The following is a 19,830-nucleotide window of genomic DNA, read 5'->3' as shown; positions in this document are numbered from 1 at the left end:
GCTGGAAGTAGAAAGCTGAAGGACAGCTCCCAGGCCTTGAGTTCAAGCTCCAGGGCCAGAAGGAAAGGAAGAAAGGAAAGAAAGAAAAGAGAAAGAGAGGGGGGGGATGGAGGGAGGGAAGGAGGGAGGGAAGGAAGGAAAGAAAAGAAATTCCAGCTAGGTGCCAATGGCTCACACCTGTAATCGTAACTGCACAAGAGACTGAGATCTGAGGATCACAGTTAGCCCAGGTGGGAAAAAAAAAGTCTGTAAGACTCTTATCTCTAACTATCCTTCCCACCCCAAAAAGCCAAAAGTGGAACTATGGCTCAAAATGGTAGAGCACTACTCTTGAACAAAAAAAAAAGCTCAGGGAAAGCACCCAGGCCCCGAGTTCAAGCCCCAGTATGGCAGAAAAAAATGATGATTACAAAAACTAGTTTAAGGGCCAGAGAATAGACAGTTGGAATCAATGGAATGTAAAAAAACAATCCAAGAAGCATTCTGTGAAGTCTTTTCTTTGGTTAAAAGGTAAAATTCCTCTGGAGTGCAGCACAAAAGTCAACTGTGACTGTTAGAATGAAGTGTGAATCATGAAAGCTCTTAAGAGGAAAAGAAATCAAATTGCTGTTTATATGAACACATAAAACTAAAGTGAAACAGGGACTATTTTCATGAAACAGTACCACCTTTATTATTTATTTTTGATTTCTAATGATGTTATTTTTAGAGTAGTTTTTGGCTCATATCAAAATTAAGAGGACAGCACAGAGGTATCCTGTGTACCTCCCTCCAGCCCTCACACGCTGCTTCCATCACTACCACCAATCACCACCACAGTGGTGAAAGTGTTACAAATGATCAACCTGGACTGGTCAGTTATCACCACCCGAAATCCATAGTTTATGCTGAAGTTCCCTCTTGGTGAGGTAGGAAATCATATTTATTGATAAATCCAAAGCTTTTTATATATCAAGAACTAACAAAATATGATGACAAGGCAAGAATACTGAGCAAAATGTTTGTGACACATACTACAAAGGACCAATACTGTTACTTTTAAGTGATTTTATAAACTAGTGAGAAAAAGGTGAATATTTTAGTAGGAAAAAAATGAGTCATAAATAGGCAACTCAAAAGACCAAAAAAAATAGACAAAATGTACAGGAAAAGTTCAGCTTTACTAATGATCATAAGAAATTTCAGTCAAATTGCAGATTTGAATAAAATAAACTTACCTAAGGATACAGAAGTGTCTATTTTTAGAGACCATTTAGATGATAGAGAACAAATTTCTTTAAAGTTTGTAACAAAAGAATTTATTGCTGGGCACAGGTGGCTCACACCTGTAATCCTAGCTACTCTGGAGGCTGAGATCTGAGCATGATGGTTCAAAGCCAGTCCAGGCAGGAAAAGTCCATGAGTCATATCTCCGATTACCAGAAAACCGTAAGTAGCACTTTTGCTCAAAGTGGTAGAGCAAAAAAGCCTTGAGCAAAAAAGCTCAAGGACAGCACCCAGGCCTTGAGTTCAAGCCCCATGACCATTACCACCACCAGCAATAAGAAGAAAAAGAATGAATTATCTTCTCTGTGAGGCATGTTAAGCATTGAACAAAGATTAGGCCATTGGTATGCCAAGTAGTTTACAATACTACTGTGTTTGAACTTATTAAGTAGGTGCTCTATCACTCGAGCAATCCCACAAGACCTCTGTTTTTAGTTACCTTGTAAACAGTCTGTTTTTGCCCAGAGTTGACCATCTATAACTTAATACTCTGGATTTCAGCTTCCCAAGTAGCTAGGATTACAGGCATGTACCACTCTGCCCTTCTGTTTCTTCTTTTTTTCATTTTATTAATAAGGAAGGTGGAGTATTACAGGAATTTATTACACGAAGTATAATTATATATATACACATATACATATATATGTACAAATGCACATATCAAGATCAGAAACATTAAAAAATTAGACTGTATTCTTACAGTTCACCCCTATAATCCTAGCTAATCAGGATGCTGAGATCAGAGGACCACAGTTCAAAGTAAGCCCAGGCAGAAAATCCTCAAGATCCAATCTCTAAAACCATCAAAATCCAGTCTGGGGGCATAGCTCAAGTGGTAGAGTGCTAGCCAAACAAGCAAGCCCAGCAAGGGCAAGGCCATGGATTCAAACCCTGCTACCTGCAAAAAATAAAAAAAAAAAAACAAACCTGATAATTGCTGCCATATTGTGTCTCTGAACAGGTTCCTGGTATCAATTTACCCGTCAATCAGCTGACCTATTTCTTTGCTGCTGTCCTCATTAGTGGTGTTGTACATGAAATTGGACATGGGATAGCAGCTATTCGGTAATGATACTTACCTTTTCCTTTTCTTTTCCTTAAAAGGTTTTCACTTAAGGTTTATTACTAAAATTTGCTATATTTGGTAAATATTCTTCATTCTGTAGAATTGCCCAGAATACACCCATCATCTATTACTGTGAAGTGGCTATGCTTTTATAGAAAAGATTAATTACTGATAAATACACTCAATCATGTGCACATCTGTGGTCCGAGTCTTCCTCTCCTTTGCCAGCATGATTATAGCCATGGGGAGCTTCAAAGTTTTTCATCTAGTTTTGAAGTTCCTTTTTATTTTTTTGTGCCAGTACTGTGGCTTGAACTCAGGGCCTTGGTACTGTCCCCAAGCTCTTTTTGTTCAAGGCTAGCATTCTTGCCACTTGAGCCACAGCTCTACTTCCAGCATTTTGTGGTTAAGTAGAAGTAAGAGTCTCATGGACTTTTCCTGCCCAGGTAGGAAAAGATCCTCAGATCTCAGCCTCCTGAGTAGCTAGGCATGAGCTACCAGTGCCCTACTAGAAATTCTCTCTTTTTTTTTCAGTTCTTGAACTTGAACTCAGAGCCTAGGCTCTGTCCCTGAGTCTCTTTGTGCTCAAGGCTAACGCTCTAGCATTGAGCTACAGTGTCACTTCCATTGGAATTCTTTTTAATTCAATAATCTTTTTTGGTGTGTGTAGGGGAGTCGTGGGGCTTGTCTGGGCCTGGGCGCTGTCCGTCAGCTTTTCAGATCAAGGCTAGCACTCTATCACTTGAGCCACAGTGCCACTTCCAGTTTTCTGGTGGTTTTATTGGAGATAAGAATCTCACAGACTTTCCTGCCTGAGCTGGCTCTGAACTGTGATCCTCAGATCTCAACCTTCTTAGTAGCTAGGATTATATGTGTGAAGTATCAGAGCCCGGCTTTAATAATCTTTATTCTTTAGATTTGGAGAGGGTGGCAGGAAGTTGCCTTGTGGTCCAAAGTGGCCTGGATCTCATAACCCTTCTACTTCCACCTCCCAAGTACCGGGATTACTGAAGTGCACACCATACCTAGCATATCTTAGTACTTTCCTTGGCGTATCAGTTAAAATAACTTCCTGCCCTCCTGTTCATGTCTTGTACCAGCTAGACAAATAAAACTAAAGTGTTGGGCTTAACAAATATAGAAGATGAAATCTAGGACCTATTTTGAAGATCATTACTTGTTTTTGGTCTTGACTCTCCAGATATGTTATTCTATAGTTATTCCTGACTAGCTATGATGGAAAGTGGGTGAGAGGCATCATAAATTCCCAGCTGCCTCAGTGATAATTATCATCATTATCAGAAACATACTGACAAGACTGTGTTTTACCCTTGGGAATCAGAGTAAAGACAAAGCACTGTTATAATGGAGCGGATTTAGTCACCTACTACTTTCCAGTTGCTTATGAACAATAGTCTACCTACTGGTAATAAGCCCTCATCTTAACAGAACAAATAATGTTATGTAATTGTATGTGCTCATTTTATCTCTTTCACCATTGCCTCCATGTCTTTACTCTTGTGGACTTTTGGGTTTCACATGCATATGGAACTTTTTTTCTGTGGTACTGGGGTTAGAACTCAAGGAGTTCCACTTGCTAAGCAACTATTCTACTACTTGAGCCACACCACAGCCTTGGAAGCTTTTTTTTTGTTTTTGTTTGGTACTGCTTCTTGGGCTTGAACTCAGGACCTTAAGCTTTCTGGTTCATGCTTGACACTACCACTGAAGTCTTGCTGGATTTTTGGTGGTTAAATGAGATAAGAATCTCTTGGATTTGTATGTCCAGACTGGCTTTGAACTGGGATCCTCAAAATCTCAGTCTCCTGAGTAGCTAGGGTATAGGTGTGAGCCACCAGCACCTGGATGAAAACATTTTTAGTAACAGTTTAATTGTTAAATAAATTGATTAATTTTTTAATAAAATCTCATTGCCAAAATCATGGTATTCAGTATATATTATGTGGAAAACAAGCTATGTAACTTGTGGGCAAGGACAGAAGGGGGAAACTGGGAGAAAGTAATGAAGGGGTGACATTATCCAAAAGAGAAATGTACGCATTACCTGAAGTGTGAAATGGTAATCCCTCTGTATAACACCTTAATAATAACAATAAAATTATCTTTTAAAAAACCTTATTGCCAGCTGGGTCTCGATGGCTCCCGCCTGTAATCCTAGCTACTCAGGAGGCTGAGATCTCAGAATCACGGTTCAAAGCCAGCCCGGGCAAGAAAAGTCGTGAGCCTATCTCCAGAAAACCGGAACTGGAGCTATGGCTCAAGGGGTAGAGCGCTAGCGTTGAGCTGAAGAGCTGAGGGACAGTGTTCAGGCCCAGAGTTCAAGCACCATGACTGCCAAAAAAATCTCACTGCCAACAAAAAGTAAGCTGCATAATTGTCTTAAAAATTTGGTATGAAGCCTGGTGCTGGTGGTTCATGCCTGTAATCAAAGCCAGCCCAGGCAGGAAAGCCCGTGAGACTCTTATCTCCAATTAACCACTCAGAAAACGAAGTGGCACTGTGGCTCAAGTGGTAGAGCACTAGCCTTGAGCTAAAGAGCTGAGGGACAGTACCCAGGCCCAGAGTTCAACCTCATAACCAGCAACAACAAAAATTTAGTATGAACATGCTCAGAAGGATGGACAGCTAACAGCTTATTTTGGGGTGAAGGGAAGACAATGTTATTAACTAAATGTTGAGCAAGGGCATCATACATGGTGAGAGCTCTAGCCATTTATAAACATTAATGGTAAAGATCCTAGCTTGAACAGGAGTAAACTTTTCTGTTAAATAATCCTTTGTCTTTATGTGACTATATGAAAACTTGCTTTTGCTTGAAAAAAAATTTAGTATGAAGACATTTTGTTTGTTTGTTTTTCTGTTGGTCATGGGACTTGAACTCTGGGCCTGAGCACTGTCCCTCAGCTCTTCAGCTCAAGGCTAGTGCTCTACCACTTGAGCTACAGCGCCACTTCCTGAAGACTTTTTTTGCATAGCTGTTTGCTCTCGTGAAACTATTCAATGTATTGTGCATTTTAAGAAAGGAAGTGATAAAAAAAAAAAAGTGATGGTAGAGGAAAAACAAAGGAGGGGGTAACAATGCTCGATAGGAAATGTACTCATTACCTTACTCATATAACTGTAACCTCTCCATACAGTATCTTTACAATAATATATATGTGTGTGTGTGTGTGTGTGGTGTATATGTGTGTGTGTGTGTGTGTGTGTGTGTGTGTGTGTGTGTGTGTGTGTGTGTGTGTGTGTGTGTGTGTGTGTAATTTAAAAAGTAATTTTAGCTGGGTGCCGCTGGTTTGCACCTGTAAACCTAGCTACTCAGGAGGCTGAGATCTAAGGCTCACAGGTCAAAGCCAGCCAGGCAAGAAAGTCCATGAGACTCTTTTTTTTAATTGTAAAAATACCCTACAGAGGAGTTACAATTACATGGGCAAGATAATGAGTACATTTCTTATCAAGCATTGGTTGCCTCCTCCTTTGTTTCCCCTTCCTATCCCTTCCCATCTCCCCACCCCTACCCCCCGCCAAAATTGTAAAGTTTGTTTTTTCGACATAACGACTTGTACATCTCATTGTTGCAATGGATCCACCTGTATCCCTACTTAAACGATTTGTTTTTTCCCTTCCCCTCCACAAATTATACCAACATCAAATACAGTGAAAGCAGGGGTTATATCGTGGGGGAGGTCCATGAGACTCATCTCTAATAAACCACTCAGAAAACCAGAACTGGAGCTGTGGCTCAAGTGGTAGAGCACTAGCCTTGAACTGAAGAGGTGAGGGTCAGTGCTGAGGCCCAGAGTTCAAGCTCCATGACCGACAAAAAAAAAATTTATTTTAAAGACAGTCTGAATATTGCATTTGTGTGTGTGCATGCATGCGTGCGTGCGCGCATACACACACTGGTTCTGGAGCTTGAATTCAGGGCCTGGGCACTGTCCCTGAGCTTAAGAGTCTCATGGACTTTTCTGCCAGATCTGCCGTTAAATTGGGAGCATCGGATCTGTCTCCTGAGTAGCTAGGATTACAGGCCTGAGCCACCAGCACCCAGCTGTGACTATTGTGTTTTAAAACATACTAATCTTTCTTTTTTCTTTTTGCCAGTCCTGGGGCTTGAACTCAGGGCCTGGGCACTGTCCCTGAGCTTCTTTTGCACAAGGCTAGCACTCTACCACTTGGCTTCATGCATGCTAGCCAAGCACTCTACCACTAAGCCACATTCCCAACCCAAACAAACTAATCTTTAAAACAACTTAAAAATACACTTAGATAAAACTCCATTATTATTTGTAACACCTAAGACAAATAGTATTAGATAATTTACTTGGATCATACATTTGTGTCCTCTGAAGATAGTTCATGCTAAATCATAAAAATGTTTATAATTTCTTACAGAAGTATTCATCATTTTTATGTATGTCCAGTTTCAGTTATCAACTCGCATATTGCCTTTTAAAGTTTTTGAAGTTATAAGTCTATTCCAGAATATTATGAAATTTTCTTTTTTTTTTTTTTTGATATTTAGAAGCAACTTTATTGAGAAAGTTCCTGCACTGACTGGCCAGGGCCACAGCACAGGCTGGGGAGCTGATACTGCGACTGAAATTTTCTTTTAGAGACAAATCCATGTTGTACAATTTAAAAATTATGATATATAATGTACACGCAATGTTTTAGCTGGAAATACACTTTGTTTTTAAGCAAGAATTTGAATTGCAGTGGACTTTAACATTACATACATTGTTACTTTGGCAAATGTGGTAGTGTTAATAAATGCCTTTTTCTTATGTAATTTCTTAGGGAACAAGTTCGATTTAATGGCTTTGGGATTTTTCTCTTCATTATTTATCCTGGAGCATTCGTTGATCTGTTCACCACCCATTTGCAGCTTATATCACCGGTCCAACAGCTAAGGATATTTTGTGCAGGTAAGAGACTTAATCATTTTTTCAGACTTAATATTTTATTTAATGTTTATCTGTGTATTTGGTTTTGGTTTTCCATGGTTAGTGTTTATGGAAAGTACATTAAATATGACAACCTCTTATCATTTGGTTAATTTATAAAATTTTCCTCAAAGTAGTACAATAAAATAATCTACATTCCAGTTTCTTCTTTAAAAATAATATAAGCCAGGTGCCACTGGTTCACTCCTCACGATTTGAAGCCAGTTAACAAGCGAAAACCCAGGAGTGGATCTCTGGCTCCAATGGTGAAGCATTAGCCTTCAAAACAAAAGCTCAGGAACAGTGCCCCGGCCCTGAGTTCAGGCCCTAGGACTGACACCAAAAAAAAAAAAAAAAAGAGGAGAAACAAAAGAGGAAAAGAAACAAACCCTCAGTTTGAATTAATCCCCATGCTGGGATTAAGGTTTAAGGCCAGGCCAGGCAAAAAGTTAATGAGATCCCAACCTAGCCAACAAGCCATGTGCAATGGGATGCACCTATGATTCCAAGCTGTGTGGGAGGCATATGTAAGACATAGTAAAGGACTGGACCCAGCCAGAAAGCCTAAGACCATAGCTGAAAAATTACTAAAACAGAAGTCAAGTGGTAAAACATTTACTGACCAAACAGAGAACCTACCTTCAAACCTCAATATTGCTCCAAAAACATATCCCAAATGTGTGATATGTAATACAAATCTATCTAACTGGGTGCTGGTGGCTCACTCCTGTAATCCTAGCTATGCAAGAAGTTGGGGTCTGAGGATTTGATTTGAAGCCAACCCAGAGAGGAATGTTTGTGAGATTTTGTTTTGTTTTGTTTTTGTCGGTCGTGGTTCCTGAACTCTGGGCCTGGGTGCTGTTGCTCAGCTCTTCAGCTCAAGGCTAGCACTCTAACACTTGAGTCACAACACCACTTCCAGCTTTTTCTGTTTATGTAGTGCCAAGGAATTGAACCCAGGGCCTCATGCATGCAAGGCACTTGCTCTACCACTGAGCCACCTTCCCAGACCTTGTTTGTGAGACTTTTTATCTCCAATTAACTACCAAAAAGAAGCTGGAAGTAGAAGTGTGGCTGCAGTGCTAGCCTTGAACAAAAGGAGTTCAGAGATAGCTCCCAGGCCCTGAGTTCAAGCCCCAGGACCAGCACATGCATATATACATACATGCATACATACATGAATGCCTGATATCAGTGGCTCACACTAGCTACTCAGAAGGCTGAGCTCTCAGGGTAAACAAAGTCTGTGAAACTCTTATCTCCAGTTAGCCACCTGAAAGCCAGTATGGCTCAAGTGATAGAGCCCTAGCCTTGAGTGAAAAAGCTCAAGGAAAATGCTCAGGCCTTGAGTTCAAGCCCCAGTACTGGTTCAAAAAAAAGGGAAGATCTATCTATCAAAAATTACTCAGAAAGATTGAAAGTAAAATGATAAGTAAAACATAATGGAAATGTGAGTAATAATAAGACTTAAACATTAAGTTGGAAATAGAGTGTTACTTAGTAATGATACAGAATATATCCAGTGTGAAAACTAATAATTGTGCATCTTACTGTAACCAGGACAAAAAGCTATAACAAGAGGTAAAAGTACAAAGAAGAGAGGCTGGGAATGTGGCTTAGTGGTAGACTGCTTGCCTTGCATGTATGAAGCCCTGGGTTCCATTCCTCAGTACCACATGTACAGAAAAAGCCAGACGTGATGCTATAGCTCAAGAGGTAGAGTGCTAGCCTTGACAAAAGAAGCTCAGGGACAGTGCCCAGGCCCAGAGTTCAAGCCCCAGGACTGGCAAAAAAAAAAGTACAGAGCAGCAGAAATGTAATAAAGGTTATTATGTGTGTGTGTGTGTGTGTGTGTGTGTATGTATACACACACACACACACACACACACACACACACACACACATATAATTTTTTGCTAGTCATGGGAGCTGACAGCTCTTCAGTTCAAGGCTAGTGCCCTATCACTTGAGCCACAGTGCCACTTCTGGCTTTTTTCTGCTTATGTGGTGCTGAGGAATCGAACCCAGTGCCTCCTGCATGTGAGGCAATACTCTATACTGAGTCAACTTCCCAGCCCAGATAAGTGTATTTAAAAGGCTATGGAGAGCTGGGAAAGTGGCTTAGTTGTAGATTGCTTACCTAGCATACGTGAAGCCCTGGGTTCGGTTCCTCAGTTCCACATACACAAAAAACCAGAAGTGGTGCTGTGGCTCAAGTGGTAGAGGGCTACAGTTGAGCAAAAGAAGCTCAGGGACAATGCCCAGCCTCCGAGTTTAAGCCCTAGAACTAGTTTTTTTTTTTTTAAAGGTTATAGCATCTCAAATTAGTGAGGTTAAAAAAAAATAGCTAAGGGCCGGGTGCCTGTGACTCACACCTGTAATCCTAGCTACTCAGAAAGCTGAGATCTGAGGAATATGGTTCAAAGCTAGCCTAGTCAGGAAAGTCCATGAGACTCTTATCTCCCAGTTAACCATCAAAGATAAGCATAATGGAGCTATGGGTTTTTAAAAATAATTTTTATTGAGATTAACTGATTATATATTTCACAAATTTCACAGTATTGTGAGATAGCGATACTTTAAAGTCACAAATACATTTTAACCTTCACAAGGCAAATTGGCATTATTGTGGTATATAACGTTTGTGAATTCTATGAGCTTTGACAATACAATTTCTTCCACATCAGGTGATATGTACATTTCTTTCCTTTTGCTTAGTGTCAGCTGTTCCCTCCTTTCCTCTCATTCCCTCCCTTCCATGGCTGCCTTTGAGTTGTTTAGTTCGTTTTCATCAATGTCCAGTGCAGCTGATGGGCCCTCTGTTGTATATTTTCCCGTTTCCCTCTGATTCTGTGTCCTCCTCCTAGCTTCCCTCAGATGTGCATATGTATATACCATATATGTGCTTAAGAACATGGAGTCCTTTAGAAATGATATGACAAATCGAATGAATGTCCTGTTTCTTGAGTCCTGTTTACTTTTTCATATCTCCTTGCATTTTGGATTTAACATCCAAAGCATCCATGTGCAGTATGTGTCTCTGCTTTTGGCTCACCTCGCTCAAAATTATTTGTTTTAGTTCCATCCATTTCCCTGCAAATGCCATTATTCTGTCATTTCTAATGGCTGCATAATATTCCATTGTATATGGGTACCACAGTTTTTGGATCCATTCATCTGTCGTGGGGCATCTGGGTTATTTCCATCCTGGCTATTGTGAACAGTGCTGCAATGAACATCGAGGTGCATGTGGCCTTGTATCCTGGTTCCTGTTGCTCAGGGTAGATGCCTAGGAGTGGTATGGCTGGGTCATAGGGGAGGGCTATGTTTAATTTTCTAAAGTACCTCCAGATTGCTTTCTAAAGTGGTTATATTAGTGTACATTCCTAGCAGCAGTGCAGTAGGGTTCCTCTTTCTCTGCATCCCTCCCTGCATTTGTCATTGGCTGAATTTAGGATGTGGGCCTTTCTGACTGGGGTAAGGTGGTATCTCAGGGTTGTTTTTATTTGCATTTCCTTTACAGCCAGGGATGGTAAACATTTCTTCATGTGTTTCTTTGCCACTTTTATCTCTTCTGAAAAGTCTCTCTTTAGCTCCCTTGCCCATTTCATGATTGGTTTGTTAGATTTGGTAGGAGTTAGTTTCTTGAGTAGTTCCTTGTACATAATGGATATTAGGCCCTTGTCTGATATATTGCTAGTAAATATTTTTTCCCAATTAGTTGGCTGTCTTTCTAGTTTGGTAGCTATGTCTTTAGCTGTGCAGACTTCTTATTTCAAGGTAGTCCCATTTGTCGAGTCTGTCTCCAATTTGTTGTGACCCAAGGACTCTATTCAGGAAATTCCTGCCTGTGCCTTTAAGGTCTGTCCAGCAGTAGTTTCAGTTTTTGGTATTGTGGTCCCTCCCCCGTTGTTTCTTTTGCCTAGAATTGCTTTGGGTATTCTAGGTCTTTTGTTGTTCCATATGAATTTTTGGATTGTTTTCTCTATTTCAGTAAAGAATGTCATTGGGATTTTGATGGGAATGGCATTGAATTTGTATATCATATTTGGTAGTATGGCCATTTTCACTCTGCCTATCCAAGAACATGGAAGGTCTTTCCATTTCCTGGTATCTTCTATGATTTCTTTCTTTAGGTTTTTGTAATTTTCTCTAAATAGTTTCTTTACAACTTTGCTTAGGTTAATTCCTAGATATTTTTTTGAGGTTATTGTGAATGGGGTTGTTTCCTTGATTTCCCTTTCTGCTTGTACATTGTTGGTGTACAGAAGGCAACTGATTTTTGTGGGTTGATTTTGTATCCTGCTACTTTGCCAAAGTGGTTTATAAGCTCTAGAGTTTGTGAGATCGTTAAGGTATAATATCATGTCATCTGCAAATAGGGATAGTTTAATTTCTTCCTTCCCTATGCGGATCCCTTTAATGTCCTTTTCTTGCCTTATTGCACTGGCTAAGGATTCCAGAACTATATTGAAGAGGAGTGGAGAGAGTGGGCATTCTTACCTTGCTCCCGATTTTAGGAGAATTGTAGGTTTTTCCCATTTAGTATAATATTGGCTATTGGTCTGTTGTATATGGCTTTTATTGTTGTAAGGAATGTTCCTTCTATTCCTATTTTATCCAGAACTTTTAACGTGAATGAATGTTGTATTTTATCAAAAGCCTTTTCCACGTCAATGGAGATAATCATGGGGTTCTTGACCTTGGATCTGTTGATGTGATGGGTTACATTTACTGATTTATATAGGTTAAACCATCCCTGCATCATTGAGATGAAGCCTACTTGGTCATAATGTATGATTTTTTTTTCATGTTTCTGGATTCTGTTAGCTAAGATTTTATTGAGGAGCTTTGCATCTGTACTCACCAAAGAGATTGGTCTGTAGTTCTCTTATTTGGTTGGGTTTTTGCCTCATTTGGGGATGAGTGTGATATCGACTTTATAAAATGAGCTTGGGATTGCTCCCTCTGTTTCTATTTCTTGGAAGAGCTTGAGAATATGGGTATTAGTTCCTCTTTAAAGGTATTATAGAATTCTGTAGTGAATCCATCTGTTCCTGGGCTTTTCCTTGTTGGAAGACTTCTGATTGCTTCCTCTATCTCATTGTAAGTTATGGGCAATTTGTATTTCTATAAAAATTCATCAATTTCTGCTAGGTTTCCCTTCCTTAGTGTAGATTCTGGAAATCATTCTTTATAATTGTTTGGAAGTCTTGGGTGTTTGTTGTAATTTTTCCTGTGCATCCCTGATCTTATTGATTTGAGTCTCCTCTCTTCTTGGTTAATCTTGCCAGAGGTCCACCAATTTTATTGATTTTTTTCAAACACCCAGATATTTGTTTTATTAATTTTATTTGTAGTTTTCTTAGTCTCTATATAGTTAATTTCAGCTCTTATTTTGGTTATCTCACTCCATCTAATAACTTTGAGTTGTTTTTTCTTGCTTTTCTAGCAGTTTTAGTTGCATAGTGAGATTATTTCCTTGGTCTGTTTCTATTTTCTTGATGTGTGCACTGAGAGCAATAAATTTGCCCCTCAGGACTGCTTTTGCCATGTCTCACAGGTTTCTTTGTGATGTGTATTCATTTTCATTGAATTGCAGGGACTTTTTAATTTCTTTTTTAATTTCTTCTGTGACCCAGGTGTTGCTCAGAAGTGTGCTGTTAAATTTCCATGTATTTGAGTAATTTCTATGGTATGCTTTGTTATTGAGAACTAGCATGATTCCACTATGGTCGGGTATAATACAAGGGATTATGTCAGTCCTCTTGTATTTGCTTAAATTCTTTGTATGAACTATAATATGATCTATTTTGGAGAAAGTTTCATGGGATGCTGAAAAGAAGGTGTGCTGGGCTGTTGTTGGGTGGAAAACACTGTAGATGTAAGTCTGAGAGAATTTGCTTTACGTATTTGGGTGCACCAATATTTGGAGATTATAAATTGATAATGGTGACATCTCTTCTTGGATTGCGCCCTGTGTTAATATGTATTGTCCTTCTTTGTCCTTTTGTATTGATTTTCATGAAAAGCTTATTTTGTCAGATATCAAGATGGCAACTCTTGCCTTCTTGCTGGGAGCATTTGCACAATAGATCTTCCTCCATCTCTTCACTCAGAATTTGTTTTTAATCTTTGGCTGTAAGATGGGTCTCTTGAAGACAACAAATGGATGGATCTTGTTTTCTGATCCAATATGTAGTTCTTTTTCTTTTGGTTGGTGAACTGAGTCCATGAAAATTTATGGTTATTCTAGAGAGGTGCATTGGGTTTCCTGTCATTTTCCTGCTTTCCAAAGATTTCTTCTTTCCTTTCCTCCTGTGCTTACTGTTGGTCTTTTAGTGATATATTTCTGATGTGAATCCCTGTTCTTGATTGTAATCTTCAGATTGTAATCCCTCTCTTAATATTCTTTGCAGGGCTGGCTAATGTTCATGAACTCATTTAGTTTTTCTTTACAATTAAAAATTTTAGTTTCTCAGGCTGGGAAGGTGGCTCAGTGGTAGGGTGCTTGCCTTGCATGCATGAGGCCCTGGGTTTGATTCCTCAGCACCACATAAATAGAAAAGCCATCAATGGTGCTGTGGCTAAAGTGGTAGAGCACTAGCCTTGAGCTGAAGAGCTGAGGGACAGTGCACAGTCCCAGAGTTCAAGCCCCATGACTGACCAAAAATTTTTTTTAGTTTCTCTGTCAAATGTGAATGCTCGCTTCACTGGGTATACCAGTCTGGGTTGGCAGCTACTGGTTCTCAGTGTTTGAATGGTACTTTTCCTTCATTTCTGTGTGGAGAGATCTACAGTGATTCTGATTTTTCCCATTGTAGTATAGTTCCCTCTTTGTTTTTGCTTGCAAGATTGCTTTTTATTGTTCAAATCTAGCGTGTTTACTATGATGTGCCTAGAAGTGTTCCTCTTGGGATCCTGTTTGCTAGGTGTTCTATATGCTTCTGTTATGTAGGTAAGATTTTCTCTTTTAAGATTGGGAAATTTTTCAGTGATAATCTTATTGAATAAGTGTTGTATCACTATGTTCTGGTATTCCTCACCTTTGTTGACCCCAATTATACAAAGGTTAAATTTCTTGGCACTGTCTGCTTGTTCATGGACTTCCCTTTGGCATATTTTGAGTGATTTTTTCCATATCTGTGACTTTTTTTTCCCAATTGCTGCATGTTGTCTTAAGTACCTGATACTCTATTTTCCATTTCATTCACTCTAATAACTATGGCTTTCATTATGGTTTGCATGGAGGAAATGGAACCATTTATGATTTCTATGTTTCTCAAAGTTTTTGTTTGTTTGTTTTTTTTGGGTCCGGTCGTGGGGCCTGAACTGTGGGCCTGGGCACTGTCCCTCAGCTCTTCAGCTCAAGGCTAGCGCTCTACCACTTGAGCCACAGCGCCACTTCCGGCTTTTTTCTTTTTGCTTATGTGGTGCTGAGGAATCAAACCCAGGGCCTCATGCATGCAAGGCAAGTGCTCTACCACTGAGCCACCTTCCCAGCCCCTGTTTCTCAAAGTATTAATTTTGTCTTTTAAAGCAGTGTATACTGCATCTATTTTTGAGTGCATCTCTTTTTTGAAGTTCTGGATCTTTTTTGATAATTCATTTCTTTGTTCTTTAAATTTGTGATGCATTTCTCACTTTAAATCTTGAGTCATTGACTTAATCGACTCTTGGATGTAGCGTTTGTCTTCCATTTCTTTTTTACTTTCACTTCCCTGGGTGGTTCCTGGCCTTTGGGGATGGTTTTCTGTCTTAGCTGCTGATGAATCTTGTAATTTTTTGCTGTGATTTTCGAATGGGGATTCGGGGATTGTTGGAGAAGAATCCCAAACTCTGACTGTTTTGGTCAATAGGTGGCTGCCTTTGCTTGGTTCTAGGTTGGTTACTGGATCAATTGTTGAAGCCTGATCTTAGCCCTAGGCAGGCTGAGACTTGCCCTGGTCTCAGTTCCGTTGGGGGAGGGCTCACCTCCAGCTGCTAACCTGACCCACATAGGGTTCACTCTTGTTAGATTCTGGTGGGCAGACACACTCCACCCTCTGCTGGTTGTTGCACTCAGTTCTTGACTTCAGTCAGGGACAGGTGGATTACGCATCTCCGGCCTGGGACACATGGGTGGGGCTCTTTCAGCCACTTGCTGGAATCCACAGGCAGTTCCGGCCTTCAGCCAAGGACTGGCAGCATAGGCTGCTTGTGTTCCCCCCCAGGAGCACTCTTGGCAATACCTGGTGGGCTGGATGTATTCCACCAGTTGCTGAAGCCCTCTCACAGTTCCTGACTTAAGGCCCGCGGGAGGGGTTGTCAAATTCAGCCAGGGACTTGTAGACATGGGTTGCTGCCAGTCTCCTGCCCAGGACACACAAGTTAGACGTACTCCTCCCACTGCTGGCTGCTGGGGCCTATGGGCCAGTGGTTCCCAACTTTAGCCAGGGACCAGCCACATTTGCGCTCCCTCCCAGAGGGAGGTGTGGTCAAGCCTGGCAGGCTGGGTGTGCTCTGCCAGTTGTTGGGGCGCTTGCATAGTTCCATTGGGACCAATAGGCAAGGTGGTAGTGGGTGGGTCGGGGTCAAGCTCTGGGAGTTACCACCAGTACCAGTCTCCCATAGCTGGGGGGTGGGGGTGATGGTGTCCCCTGTGGGGTACTCACTTATCCTGGAACTGGTTGGGTGCTGTGGCAGATCGATGTTTCTGTGCTCTGTAGGTCATTGGTCGCCACCATGTTCGGCATTCCATTGAGATGATCATGGGCTGGGCCAGGTAGTGGTGGGGGCTCCGGGTCTGGGTTTCATGGTACCTTGTGTATGGTTTGGGTCTCTGTTCACACTGTTCATGTCCTTGAGATTCTTCTGCACTGGGGTTCTACAGACCGCTGTGGTTCTGGGGCCCCCAGTGGCTGCGAACTGGGCCACTTTGGCAGCTTAGTGCAGAGCTGTGCAGCCAGCAAGGAGTAGAGGAGGGGTCCTCACGCTTTTCTGTCCTTGTGCAGGTTCTGAAGTTTTTTCCTTTTCTTTTTTCACTTGCTGTGTTTCTCTGAGTGTTTGCCCTTTTGCTATTGTTGGTCTCTTGGGGAAATGGAGCATTGGAACTCAAACTATTTGGTTGGAGAAAGCTGTGGTATTTCCCTACTGTTCCGTCACCATCTTGGGTCTCCCCCTTGGAACTGTGTTATACGTGGTAGAGCCCTAGCCTTGAGCAAAACAGCTCAAGAACAACTGGGCTTCAGTGACTCACACCTAATCCTAGCTACTTAGGAGGCAGAGTTCTGAAGATTGAAGTTTGAAGCCAGTCTGGATAGGGAAGTCTGTGAGACGTATCTCCAAATAACCCCCAAAAAGAAAGCCAAAAATGGAGCTGTGGCTCAAGTGTTAAGAGTGCTATCTTTGAGCAAAAAAGCTCCAGGACAGTACCCAAGCCCTGAAGTTTAATCCCCAAGATGGGCAACAATGAAAAAAACTAAATCAACATCCCAAGGTGCCTGTGGCTTTCCCCTGAAATCCTAGTTACTTAGGAGGGGGAGATCTGAGGATCACAGTTCAAGGCCAGCCCAGGCAAGAAAGGCGAAGAAGCTCTTACCTCCAGTGAACTACTATGAAACTGGAAGTAGCACTGTAGCTCAAGTGATAGAGTGCTAGCCTTGAGTGTAAAAGCTCAGGGACAGCACCTAACTCCTGAGTTCAAGCCCTACAACTGAAAAGAGAAAAACAAAAGGACACCTATACCATATAGGTATAAGAAAATTCATTTTGGGGTTGGGAATGTGGCTTAGTGTTAGAGTGCTTGCCTTGCATACATGAAGCCCTAGGTTCAATTCCTCAGTACCACATACACAGAAAAAGCCAAAAGTGGTGCTGTGGCTCACTTGGTAGAGGGCTAACCTTGAGCAAAAGAAGTTCAGGGACAGTGCCCAGGTGCAAAGTCCAAACCCCAGGACTGGGGAGGGGGAAGAAAATTCATTTTTAAGGGTCTGTAAAGCTGGGCACTGGTGGTCCCCACCAGTAATTCTAGCTACTTAGGTGTCTGAGATCTGAGGATCATGGTTTGAAAGCAGCCTGGGCAGGAACATCTGTGAGATTCTTCCCTCCAATTAACTACCAGAAAAGTGGAAGTGACGCTTTGGCTCAAGGGATAGACTACCAGCCTTGAGTGAAAAACCCACTAAGAGCATGAGGCACCTGAGTTCAAACCCCAGGACCAGCATGAAACAAAAAAGTCCATGTATTAGTTCCCAAAGAAGACTTCAATACACTGGTAAGAACTTAAGATAAAACTTCCTAAAATTGAGAAATTTATATTATATAACTTTTTCCTTTGTTTTAAAATTATAATTTCATTAAAAGTAAAGATCACTGTTTCTCTGGGTCTGGCTTAATGTAATTTTTTCCAATATCAAGATGCATTGTATTCATAAGCGGCTTTGTTATATGGCCTCTCCTTTGTACAACTACATGTGTGTATATATAAATAAAAATTTTATGTTTATTTATTTTTTGTCGGTCGTGGAGCTTGAACTCTGGGCCTGGACACTGTCCCTCGGCTCTTCAGCTCAATGCGAGCACTCTACCACTTGAGCCATAGAGCCACTTTCCAATTAACTGGTGGTTAATTGGAGATAAGAGTCTCACAGACTTTCCTGCCCGGGCTGGCTTTGAACCATGATCCTCACATCTCAGCCTCCTGAGTAGCTAGGATTACAGGTGTGAGTCATCGGTGCCCAGTTTTAAATACAGGCTTGTTTGTTTGTTTGTTTTTTGGTTGGTCACGGGGCCTGAACTCTGGGCATGGGCACTGCCCTCAACTCTTCAGCTCAAGGCAAGCGCTCTACCACTTGAACCACAAGCACCACTTCTGACTTTTTCTGCTTATGTGGTGCTGACGAATTGAATCCAGGGCCTCATGCATGCAAGGCAAGCACTCTACCAATAAGTCCGTTGAACAATCAACAAGATATATAAAGAACTATAAACCAATTGAGAAGTGATAGTAGCCAGGCACTGGTGATCCAACACCTATAATCCTATACATTCAGGAGGCTGAGATCTGAGGATCCTGGTTTTTAAGCCTGCCCAAGTAGAAAAATCCAAGAAATTTTGATATGAAGTTAACTATCAAAAAACTAGAAGAGGCCGGGCGCTGGTGGCTCATGCCTGTAATCCTAGCTACTCAGGAGGCTGAGATCTGAGGATCGCGGTTCAAAGCCAGCCTGGGCAGGAGAGACCGTCAGACTCCTATCTCCAATAAACCACCAGAAAACCGGAAGTGGCGCTGTAGCACAAGTGGTAGAGCGCTCGCTTTGAGCTGAAGAGCTGAGGGACAGCGCCCAGGCCCAGAGTTCAAGCCCCACGACCAGCAAAAATAAATAAATAAATAAATAAATAAAATAAAAAACTAGAAGAGGAGTGTGGCTTAAGTGGTAGAAAACCAGCCTTGAGTCAAAGAACCAAGTGAAAGCTTGAGGCTCAGAATTCAAGAACCCGTAGTGACACACACAAACACAATCATAGACACACACAAAGAAGATAAGAATATAGGCAAGGGCTGGGAATGTGGCTTAGTGGCAGTGCTTGCCTCGCATGCATGAAGCCCTGGGTTCGATTCCTCAATACCATAAACACAGAAAAAGCCAGAAGTGGTGCTATGGCTCATGTGGTAGAGTGCTAGCCTTGAGCCAAAGAAGCTCAGGAACAGTGCCCAGGCCCTGAGTTCAAGCCCCAGGACTAGCAAAAAAATATATATATATAGGCAAAATGATGAAGTAATTAGTAAGGATATAGACAGAAAATAGAACTGTGAAATCCTAAAGTTCTTTAAAGGAAAAAAAAGATTACACAGCTGGGTGCTTGTAGCTCACACATGTAATCCTAGCTATTCTGGAGGTTAAGATCTGAGGATCTCGGTTTGAAGCCAGCCTGGGCAGGAAAGTCCATGAGACTCTTACCGTAATAAACTACTCAGAAAAGGCCAGAAGTGGCACTGTGGGTCAAGTGGTAGAGCACTAGCCTTGAGCAAAAGCAGCTCAGGGACAGCACCAGCCCCTGAGTTCAAGCCCTAGGACCACCCTCCCCCCCACAAATAAAAGGCTAAATAATAACAAAAAGCATCTATATACAGAATTACCAATCATATTAGAGAATAACCAGTGAAATAAATAAAATGAAAATATTTAAATGCTCTTTGTTCATTAATTAACAAATTAATTCCAGAGTGGGTAGATTGAAAACAAAATCTAAACAGCCCAATAATTACAAGGGGGAAAATCTAAGAGAGTTGATGAGGGATGCCCTGAAAGTTACATAGGTAGAATTCTCTAAAATCTTGAATGAAAAATCTTTTTAAGCTGAGTGCCAGTGACTCATGGCTGTAATCCTAGCTACTCAGAAGGCTGAGGTTTGAGGATCATGGTTCAAAAACAGCCTAGGCAGGAAAGTCCATGAGACTCTTATCCAAATAACCACCAGAAAATTAGAAGTGGCAAATGTGGCTTAAGTGGTAGAGTGCTAGCCTTGAGCTGAAGAGTTCAAGAGCAGCGCCCA

At 41.3% G+C, this 19,830-nt stretch overlaps 1 protein-coding gene across 1 annotated transcript in view; it reads left to right on the top strand.

Moving 5' to 3' along the window:
• The window catches only part of Mbtps2 (membrane bound transcription factor peptidase, site 2), a 58,061-nt gene that overhangs the window by 12,833 nt on the left and 25,398 nt on the right, over window positions 1-19,830 (top strand). Inside the window, exons 4-5 of the mRNA XM_070040720.1 lie at window positions 2,228-2,331; window positions 7,148-7,275. Of these exons, the coding sequence (XP_069896821.1) occupies window positions 2,228-2,331; window positions 7,148-7,275 (232 nt within the window). The remainder of the gene's footprint in view (window positions 1-2,227; window positions 2,332-7,147; window positions 7,276-19,830) is intronic.

Source organism: Dipodomys merriami, unplaced genomic scaffold, assembly GCF_024711535.1.
Source record: "Dipodomys merriami isolate MVZ:Mamm:240054 unplaced genomic scaffold, mDipMer1.0.p SCAF_3, whole genome shotgun sequence".
NCBI classification, from domain to species: Eukaryota; Metazoa; Chordata; class Mammalia; order Rodentia; family Heteromyidae; genus Dipodomys; species Dipodomys merriami.
This window is presented reverse-complemented; position numbering and strand designations above follow the sequence as displayed.